This window comes from Callospermophilus lateralis, chromosome Y, assembly GCF_048772815.1.
Source record: "Callospermophilus lateralis isolate mCalLat2 chromosome Y, mCalLat2.hap1, whole genome shotgun sequence".
Taxonomy (NCBI): Eukaryota; Metazoa; Chordata; class Mammalia; order Rodentia; family Sciuridae; genus Callospermophilus; species Callospermophilus lateralis.
This window is the reverse complement of record NC_135326.1, coordinates 11,999,460-12,008,896: the sequence shown is the minus strand read 5'-3', so window position 1 is coordinate 12,008,896 and position 9,437 is coordinate 11,999,460. Positions and strand designations below refer to the sequence as shown.

General features: G+C 64.9%; 1 protein-coding gene across 1 annotated transcript; it reads left to right on the top strand.

Moving 5' to 3' along the window:
* Positions 1–1,086: 1,086 nt before the first annotated feature.
* On the top strand, positions 1,087–7,866 carry LOC143639780 (regucalcin-like). The gene is made up of 8 exons (XM_077107845.1): positions 1,087–1,132; positions 2,052–2,135; positions 4,519–4,684; positions 5,303–5,485; positions 5,973–6,188; positions 6,720–6,851; positions 7,363–7,517; positions 7,798–7,866. Exons 3-8 carry the CDS (start codon positions 4,522–4,524, stop codon positions 7,846–7,848), a joined length of 900 nt encoding a protein of 299 aa, XP_076963960.1. The 5' UTR covers positions 1,087–1,132; positions 2,052–2,135; positions 4,519–4,521; the 3' UTR covers positions 7,849–7,866.
* Positions 7,867–9,437: the final 1,571 nt, after the last annotated feature.

Genomic DNA, 9,437 nt, shown 5'->3' with positions numbered 1-9,437 from the left:
GTACAGGGGGTGTGAGTAGGGAGAGGGAGGGAGGGGTACAGGCGGTGTGAGCAGGGAGGGGGAGGGATGGGCACTGGGAGGTGTGAGCAGGGAGAGGGAGGGAGGGGTACAGGGGGTGTGAGTAGGGAGAGGGAGGGAGGGGTACAGGCGGTGTGAGCAGGGAGGGGGAGGGATGGGCACTGGGAGGTGTGAGCAGGGAGAGGGATGGAGGGGTACAGGGGGTGTGAGCAGGGAGAGGCAGGGAGGGGTACAGGGGGTGTGAGCAGGGAGAGGCAGGGAGGGGTACAGGGGCTGTGAGCAGGGATGGGTGGTTGGGTGCCCCGATTCCCTCTACAGGCAGATGACCTTCCACTGGGCACCCCCCCACACAGCTGCCAAGGTCACCCCAGGTCTACAGGATGCAGGTTCCAGTCTCTCCATATGAGAGCCCCCCCTTTCCCCCAGAAGCTCTCCTGGGACTGTGGGGTCATGCCTTTGGGGCAGGGTCTCCCAGAGACTCTCTTCTGGTTAGGGAGGTCCTTGCTGCCCAGGGCATGAGTTCTGTGGCCCGCTGATGTCAGTGTCCACATCCAGTGCTGGCCCTGGGAATGCCTAAGGCCCTCTGCCACCTGATAGGTAGGGATGCGGAGAGGGAGGTGACCTGGAGGGTCTCGGGACCCAAGGAGTTAGCAGGGTGCTGAGAAGCGGGGCAGATGGAGAAGGGACAGAGGGGACAGGGAGACAACTGGAGTGATGAGGACCCAAGCTTAGGGCCTGGGGTCCTGGGGGGGGAGATGCAGGAAGGAGCTTCCCTGGACCCTGCAGAGGACGGCCTGCCCTCAGGACCCCAGCCCCAGAGACGTGGACCAGAGGCAGGAGGTGCTCTGAGCCCCGAGGCTGACGGCGGCCAGCAGGGGGCGCAGGGAGTCTTCTGAGCATCAGCGCCGCTGTCAGCCTTGAGGCAGGGACTGGGTCCATCCCATGGTGACACACAGGGGCAGATGGGCGGGGCTGTCCTGGTCCTGCCCGCGTGGACACATAGGTCAGGTGGGCGGAGCTGTCTGATGAACAGGTGCTCATGGAAGGTGACCTTGACACAGACTCAGGGAAGAGGAGAGATGAAGAGGGAGAGAGCAAGAGCCAGAGACAGAGAGTAAGAGAGAGAGAGAGCAAGAGAGAGGGGGCCTGGCAGGAGGGAGTTTTTATAGCCCAAATCTAACAGGGCCTCTGGGTCTGCAAGCTGCCTTGTTGGCTCAAGGGGGCGCTGAGTGCTCAGCCTTGAGGGGGCTGCATGTTCAGATTGAGGCAAGGTGACAAAGGACCAGAGGGAGGGGGTTGAGTGCGGGGCTACCTTGCAGCCAACCTCTGTTCGGCCTGCTCTGCACCCATTAACTCCAGCAGGTCTCCCACAGGGAGTACCGCCTGGTGGGCTCACCACAAGCACGCAGGCCACTGTGGCTCCCAAGGTGCCCCAGGGCCACCACGGCTTCCCTGGACAGCCAAGTGGGACGTGGGGCCAGCAGGCGGGGTCCAGCAAACTATCTCCAGCTGTCCCACAGGGAGGAAGGAGTGTCACCAGGAGGGTGAGAACTGGACACTGTCCATGTGACTGAGCCCTGCTCTGGTGGGGGAACCCACCCCATGCCAGCAGGGTGGCTGCAGGACATCAGAGGAGTCACTGCAGGGGACACAGCTCACACTGACTTGGCACAAGGCTCCTGCTCTGGGGGAGCAGACGGGGATAGGGTGGTGCCAGGGAGACCTGGTTGAAGAGGCTCCCAAACCCAGGGGTCTGCAGAGCTGAGCAGAGGGGAGGGGGGGAGGGGCCTGGTGGACAGGACATCTGGAAGGCATCCCAGGTGGGGAGAAGGAAGGCAGGTGATTGACAGGAGGAGGAAGGCAGGGGAGCAGGGGCGAGTGGGCCAGCCCACGTGGGATGCCTGATAGACTTCCAAGCAGGGTGCTGGGCACGGAGTCCCGTCTGGGAGCCCGTGTGTTCTCATCTACAAACGGGGGAGTCATGGGAGGTCGGAGGGTGTAAGTCATGAGACAGATGAGATCATCCGCCCCAGGTGCAGAAGGAAGCCGCCCCGGGACTCCAGGCAGGGCCTGGGAAGGGGCCAGCGTTTGGCAGGTGGAGGACGAGCACTCTGGAGGTAGGACGGCCGGACCACCAGGGAGCGGGGAAGGGTGGGTGCCTGGCGTCCTGTTGTGGGGTCACAGGGGCATGACAAGTGGTTTGGTGCCAGGGCTACACACTGACCTCCCCTTGAGCAGGAGCCTTCGGGGTGAGCGGGCGCCCCCTGGCTGCAGCCAGTGCTCCCAAGAGCCCCAGCACCTTCCATGGAGTGGACGAGCTCCAGGTCCAAGCTCTCCATCCATTTTCCTTTAGACCCCCTCCACGCAGGCGGTGGCCTCTCCTGGGCTGTGGGAGCAGGAATCAGCCCCCAGCACCCACCTTGGTGGTCTCCCAGACAGGCGCCTGCAGTCCGGGGCCCTAAGGAGCTCTGGGACCAGGGTTGGGGTGAGGATGCTGCCGAGCGCTGGCTGGAACCCAGGAGGAGGAGGTTCCCAAGGGAGTCCTTCACCCACAAGGCCGGTTCTAGCCCATGAGGAGGGGACCTTGGAGCCTGGAGTCCTTGGGTTCTGGGGCTGGAGCCTGGGGTGTGGAGGAGCTGGGCTCACTTAGCGGCATGGAGACCTGGGTGCGGGGACTCCACCTCCACCACCAGCACCTCTCCTTTCGGGGATGGGGGACGACTTGCGGGTGCCAAGCCCTGCTCCACAGCGGGAGAAACCCTTGGCGTGGGCCTGCAAGAGAGCAGCACCTTCCGCCAAAATCCTCTCCTTGTGGAGTGCCCGGCAATCCTGCTGGCAGAAAGTGGTGGTGACAGGAGAGACGCAGGGTCCCTGGCCCCCCTGCAGTCGTTGGAGTGGCACGTGGGCAGAGGGCGCTGGAGGAGCCTAGGGGAGGCTGGGGGAGTGGCGCCCAGACCATCTCAGAGGGCGGAGGAAGACGCGGGGGGGGGGCGCTGGTGCCTGTGAACCTTTGGGTGCCACGGCCAGGTGTGCGAGGCCGGGTCCCTTCAGCAGGTGAAGCTCGGGGGTCAGCAGTCCGTTCTTTACAAGACGCCTGTGAGTAGAGCCCTGCCCAGCGCCCCGCGTGCGTGTCCAGGGTTCCCGGTGCCTCCCCTGCGTCCCTCTGCGCCTGCCCAGTGCCCTCTGCGCCTGCCCAGGGCTCCCCGTGCCTCCCCTGCGTCCCTCTGAGCCTGCCCAGCGCCCCGTGTGCCTGCCCAGGGCTCCCCGTGCCTCCCCTGCGTCCCTCTGCGCCTGCCCAGTGCCCGTGTGCCTGCCCAGGGCTCCCCGTGCCTCCCCTGCGTCCCTCTGCGCCTGCCCGGCCAAGCCTGTGCTCCCTGTGAGCCTGCCTGGGTGAGCCCGTGGACCCCCAGTTGCAAGCCGGCGCTCTTCTGCAGTAGGAGAGGAGCACAGTGTCCCGCTGCCCAGGGCAGCCCTGTGCGAGGGGAGAACCCAGGAGGGCTGAGGAGGGGCGTGGTCGGCCCTAAGGGGAAGGCTCAGCGTTGCCTGGCGGGGCGCTGGCCGCGACCTCCGGGGTCTCTACGGAAGCGAGGTCCCAGGGGCTGCTGCTTCTCCCACTCTAATGCAGAGCGCAGGGGCTACTCCTGCAACTGCTACCTTGGCTCTGCAGGATAGAGCAGGTGACATGCCACCGCCTGGGGCTCTGTTGGTTTGGCGAAGCACAGAGGGAGGGACCAGGGAGGGGAGGGCGGGAGGGAGTCGCCGCCCCCACCTGGTGGAGCCTTCAGCTGGCTGAGGCCAGAGTGCGGTGGAGTCCCAAGAGCTGAGCGAGCAGGACAGGACCAGGGCTGAGGAGCACGTGAGCCGCCCCAGTATGGGAGCCCTGGGTTGCTGGGCCTCCTGGTGCTGTCCAGGAAGGGCCCTGTGAACTGAGTCCCACGGAGCGCAGGGGTCTCACAGCAACCCAATTCACAGGAGCATTGAGAAGTGAGCCCTTCTGGGGCAGAGGTCTCCTGGGCGGAGAGGCCAGGGTGTGTGCTCCGGAGCCAGCCACCTGCAGATCGCACCCACCCCAGCCTCTGAGCCGGGCCCACCTGGACAGCGGCTCAGCTTAGAGCCCCTGCTTCCCAGGCTGTAGGTGGGGGGCCTGGAAGGTGGGGGAGGTGGGCACACTGTGCCACCAGAGGAAAAGGGGGACTCCTGGAACCTTGCCAGGGGGTGCCTCTTCAAGTGACAGGGCACCTGCACGTTCTGTCGACCTCTCGGGTCATGCAGAGTGACACGAGGCACAGAGGAGCCAGGAGGGGCGTGGGCTCGGCCGGCTCCCTCTCTGCATCCCCATGTCTGCCTGGGTGAGGGTTCATGAGCAGAAGAGGCTGTCCTTGAGACCACAGGATGTCACACACTCGGGAGCGCCCAGCCTGCACGGTCCAGCAGCCTTCACCCGATGACCAGGAGAATGGGACAGAGAACAGGGCACTCACAGCCCTGTCCTCCTCCCAGGCCATGGCGTCCCCCAGAATCGAGGCTGTCATCCGGGAGAGGCACAGGATGGGGGAGTGTCCCGTGTGGGAAGAGGAGACCGGTCAGCTGGTGTATGTGGACATCACCGCCAGGACTGTGTGCCGGTGGAACCCACTCTCTGGGGAGGTGCAGACAGTGGGCCTGAGTAAGTGGATCTGGGGGCTGCAGAGGGTGGGCCTGAGGTACCTGGGACTTGCACACCTGTGTGGACTGCTGACCCCTGTGGGCTCACGCACCTGGGAGGTACCTGTGTGTCTGTGGGGCTTGCACACCTGTGTGGATGATGACCCCTGTGGGTTTTCTGAGGAGCAGAAGCAGCACTCTGGGAACATCCCCCACTCACCCTCCCCCTCCCCAAGGGCAGGTGCCACTGTCCCCTTGCAGATCAGGGCTGGCCCCAAGTCTGTGTCTGGCCTCAGGCACCCTCCTGTGGAGCCTGCCCCAGGCCCAGCGTCCTACCCGAGGGCTTGGGGCACCCGCGGCTCTCACACTGGCACTGATGTGAGGAGAGGCCAGCGCTCTCCGCTCCTGCAGTCCTGGTGGCCCTGCAGGCAGGCTTGGCAGCCTCCAGTCCCATCTGGAGGCCCTGTGGTGGCCGTCGTGGGGAGGGGGTGCAGAGAGGTGGTCCACGCAGGCCCAGCAGGACTGGTCCTGTGCTGAGACGTGCTCTGTGCCCTGATGGTGCCTCCTGGCGGGAGCCCCGTGGGTGGAGTCTCCTGGAGAAGCAGCAGCTGGGCCACCCTGCTGTCCTCTGTCCTCCCAGGAGACCCTGTTGGCTGTGTGGCTCTGCGCAGAGAGGGCAGCTACGTGGTGGCCTCTGGTACCCGCCTTGGCCTCCTGGACTGGGCGACGGGGCAGGTGGAGTGGGCAGCCTGGCTGGACAGGGACAAGCCCCACAACAGGTTCAACGACGGGAAGGTGGACCCCACCGGGAGGTTTGTGGCAGGTGGGCTGCTGAAAGGACTGGCCCAGGCCACCTGCAGAGCCTCCCGTCATGGCGGGTGCCAGCTGGGTGGGGACCTCAGGAGCCCTCCCCAGGCTGCTGGCAAGCGGCCCCCGGGGGCCATGCAGGTGCTGGGCAGCCCACAGGTTCCCTCCCGCTCCAAAGCCCATGGCTTCCATGTCATTCTTCCCAGATCCCTGCCCAGAGAGGACCCTGGGAGGGTCGAAGCAGCCAGGGTGGGGCAGTGGCCAGAGGCCATTCACGTGCGGCTGAGGGCCTTGCACCTCTGCCTGAGCAGGACTCTTCCCAGTGGAACATCCCTGGGGTCCCCCCTTCGCCCAGCACAGAGGCTCACTCACAGATGCCGCCTGAGGGCCATCCTGCCTGCTGTCCCCCGACTGAGGGTGACCACAGCTCTCTGCACAGCGGGTCTGTGTGGGGTGGGCAGGGCAGGGTGGGGTGCTGACCACTGACCTTCCACTCTCTCCAGGCACCATGCCAGAGGCGTCCGCCCCAGGAGTGTGGGAGCCGGGGCAGGGCTCCCTGTACACACTCTATGCTGACCGCTCCGTGGTCAGACAGCTGGACCAGCTGGGAATCCCCAACGGGCTGGACTGGTCCCTGGACCACCGCACTCTCTACCACGTGGACAGCCTGGACTACTCTGTGCGGGCCTATGACTACGACGTGCAGACAGGAGGCCTGGGTAGGGGCCGCCATTGCTAGCCCCCCATGCCCTCCCCAGGCGAAGGCCTCCGTGGCCAGCCCCCACACCCTCCCTGGATGGGCCACCGTGACCAGCCCCCCCCACCCTCCCTGGGGCAGGAGCCTCCGTAGTCAGCCCCCACACCCTCTATGGGTGGGGCCACCATGGCCAGCCCCCTATGCCCTCCCTGGGCGGGGCCTCAGTGGCAGCCCCAAAGCCCTCCCTGGGCGGGGCCTCTGTAGCCCGCCCCCCCACCCTCCCTGGGCGGGGCCTCCGTGGCCAGCTCCCCCACGCCCTCCCTGGGCGGGGCCTCCAGTAGCCACCCCCACACCCTCCCAGGATAGAGGCCTCTGTGGCCAGCCCCCCACACCCTCCCCAGACAGGAGCCTCCGTGTTCCTCCCCCAACATCCTCGCAAGTCCCCTCCTGGGGTCCCAGAAGCACCACCGGGTCCGTAACTCCCTCCCGTGGTTGAGGCCACGCTATGTCACCCCCTGGTCTGGGCCACGCGCCTCTGTCTGTCCTGCCGCAGCAAACCCACGGCTGGTGTGCCAGCTGGAGCCAGAGCAAGGCATGCCAGATGGGCTGTGCGTGGACACCACGGGGACACTCTGGGTGGCCTGCATTGACGGAGGCAGGGTGATCCGCATGGACCCCGAGACAGGTGTGTGCACAGGACAGTCGGTCAAGGAGGGGCCACGGGGTGCTCTGTGCCACGGTGTTCAGGGTCCAGGAGTGGGAGGGCAGCACCACATGCTTGTCCAGCCACAGGGGGACTGTGCAGATGGCGGGAGTGCCAGGGTGGCCCCTCAGCACTTGGCCACTGCAGGGAACACAGGGGCTGATGTAGCAAATGACCGCAAACCAGCGTTGAAAACCACAGGACCTTGTCCTCTCCCACCCTGGAGGGCGGAGGCTGGACCAGGGTCCCAGGCTGAGCACCCTGCACAGGCTCCAGGGGGCTCCTCCTGCCTCTCCAGCTCCTGGGCTCCAGGTGGCCCTGCTGACCCCTGCAGTCCATGAGGAAGGGCAGACTTGGGGATCAAGTGCTGCAGGTGCCAGGGAGAACCAGCCGGCCCAGGGCCCCAATGGGGAGTGGGCACAGTCAGGCCACCTGGGGTCCAGCAGCAGGCGGGTGGCTGGGCTTCAGGGACGTACCTGAGCTTTACTCACAGGGACGCGGCTGTGCACCCTGAAGATGCCAGTGTCCAGGGTGACGTCCTGCTGCTTCGGGGGGGCTGACTACTCCGACCTGTACGTGACCTCTGCAGCGGACAGCCTGAGTCCAGAGCAGCTGTTGCGGGAGCCGCAGGCAGGACATATCTTCAAGGTCAGTGGGGTGTCCCTGCCAGGGTCAGCTTGGCTCCCGGCCATGGCTGCTCAGCCAGGTGTAACGCATCTTGACCTCGGGGACTGGAGCGGGCTTGGCAGCATCCATGGGGACCTCTGTCCACCTGGAAAACAGCCCTCCCGAGGCCCCACATGTCCTGCTGTACACAGAGACGTTTACGGGAGGTTTAGGAAGCTGGTGTGGCTGGCACTGCCGTGGCTGGTGCTGCCGGGAGACTCAGCCGCGCCCAGGGACTCACCTCCACCCTCTCCTCCTGCAGGTCACGGGCCTGGGGGTGAGGGGCCTCGCGTCCCGCCCCTTCGCTGGCTGAGGGACCCCACCGTCCAGCGCAGCTCAAGCCAGGCCTCCGTCCCTGGGGTCAGGCCAGGCTCGGCTCTGGCAGGGCACTCCCTGCCTGACCGCTATTCACAGCTGACAATAAATGTGGCCACCTCAACATCATCTGTGCAGCTGCTGCCCTGGGATGTGGTCCCCCCGGGGACCATCCCACGCTCTGTCCAGGGTCACCCAGCTTCAGCTTGTAATGCCCCCGTGTGTTCTCCAAGGTCCCCACGGGTCACCTGCATTCCCCAGAACATGTGGCCACACTGGTGTCTCTGAGGTTGGCCTCTCTGCCTCCACTTGGTGCTGGGTCACTGAGAGCTGGAACCTGAGCATGGGCTATAGCTGTGCTGGACGTGCACAAGTCCATCTGCTAGGGATCGAGATGGACATCAGCTGCCTTCACAGCACTGGGCGCCCAGCGCCTCTACTTCCAAACAGCCCATTTAACCCTGGAAGGCACCCACACTCCAGCAGTACCCAGTCCCCTGCCCAGCCCCATCACCTGCCCACTGCCTGTGTCTCGATGGCCTGATGTGGATAGGTCCTGCCCATGAATCCACACTATGTGACCCTCTGTGTCAGCTTCTCTCACTGAGCCCCTGGGGTCCCCGTGGTCATGTGGCAGAGTGCAGCTTGTGCTGTGGGCAGGGGCAGCCAGTGCTGTGACCAGGAAGGCCGTCCTGGGGCTCGAGCCTCCATCCTGGGAGTGAGGCCTGTGTGGAGTTGGTCCTGGCCTAGTGGTCAGTCCTGGAGAGGGGCAGCTGGCCTGGGAAGAGGGAGAGACCTGGTCTCAGGTGCAGCCCCTGATACAGGGTGCTGAGGGGCCAGGCGGGGACCTTAGGGAGGCCAAGCAGGGGCCCAGGAAGTGGGCATCCTCCTGCTGACCACCACTGTCCGCTCAGGGGCTGGGAGTCCAGGAGGCAACTGTGTGGGAGACCCACCTTGACGTGACTGAGTCACACTCCCCCGCTGGGTGCTGAGGCGCTCAGTCACAGGAATGTGGCAGAGCTTTCCCCACCTTCTTGGGTGTGAGGGTCGGTGTCTGGGGCATGGTGTGTCTTGCTACAGCCCGTGGGTGGACCTACGCTCACCTGTTCCTTTGTGATATAACCCTTGCCCTGTTTAGGGTAGAATCTTCCATGGAAGTGCCTTGTAGGTCCCCTTCTCTTACTGTGTCCTTGGGTGTGGCCTACCCAGGTGTCAGTCAACCTGCTGACAGTGGACATCATGAAGATAGACTCAGCCCCCTGAAACCTGACCCCTTGCCTCATTTGAAAAGCTTCTCCTCAATAAAAGGGGTCAGTGCATGCTCTCTCTCTTCCTGAGGACCCTTAAGGTCAGAAGAGCCGTCCCAGCGACCCCAAAGATAAAGGTGTTTGTGTCTCTTGTGTGGTCATTTTCACAGCCCAGGCAGCCCAGTTTACCTGGAGTGACCCCTAGCCTTTTAGGCGTGAGAACAGAAACCCAGCACAACTGGGCTTTGCTTGTCTACGTTGGAAAGCACTAGTGTCCACTGTCTGTGCGGTGCCGGTGTTAGCCGCACAGGGCGCTGGAGGGAGATCTGCACACACAGCA

What these genes read in the sequence shown, in the direction of transcription:
- LOC143639780 (XM_077107845.1), top strand. Translation starts at nt 4,522, where the DNA reads ATGGCGTCCCCCAGAATCGAGGCTGTCATCCGGGAGAGGCACAGGATG. An exon ending in GGTGCAGACAGTGGGCCTGA is followed by an intron (nt 4,685 to 5,302) that starts GTAAGTGGATCT and finishes CTGTCCTCCCAG; the next exon opens with GAGACCCTGTTGGCTGTGTG. An exon ending in AGGCAGGACATATCTTCAAG is followed by an intron (nt 7,518 to 7,797) that starts GTCAGTGGGGTG and finishes CTCCTCCTGCAG; the next exon opens with GTCACGGGCCTGGGGGTGAG.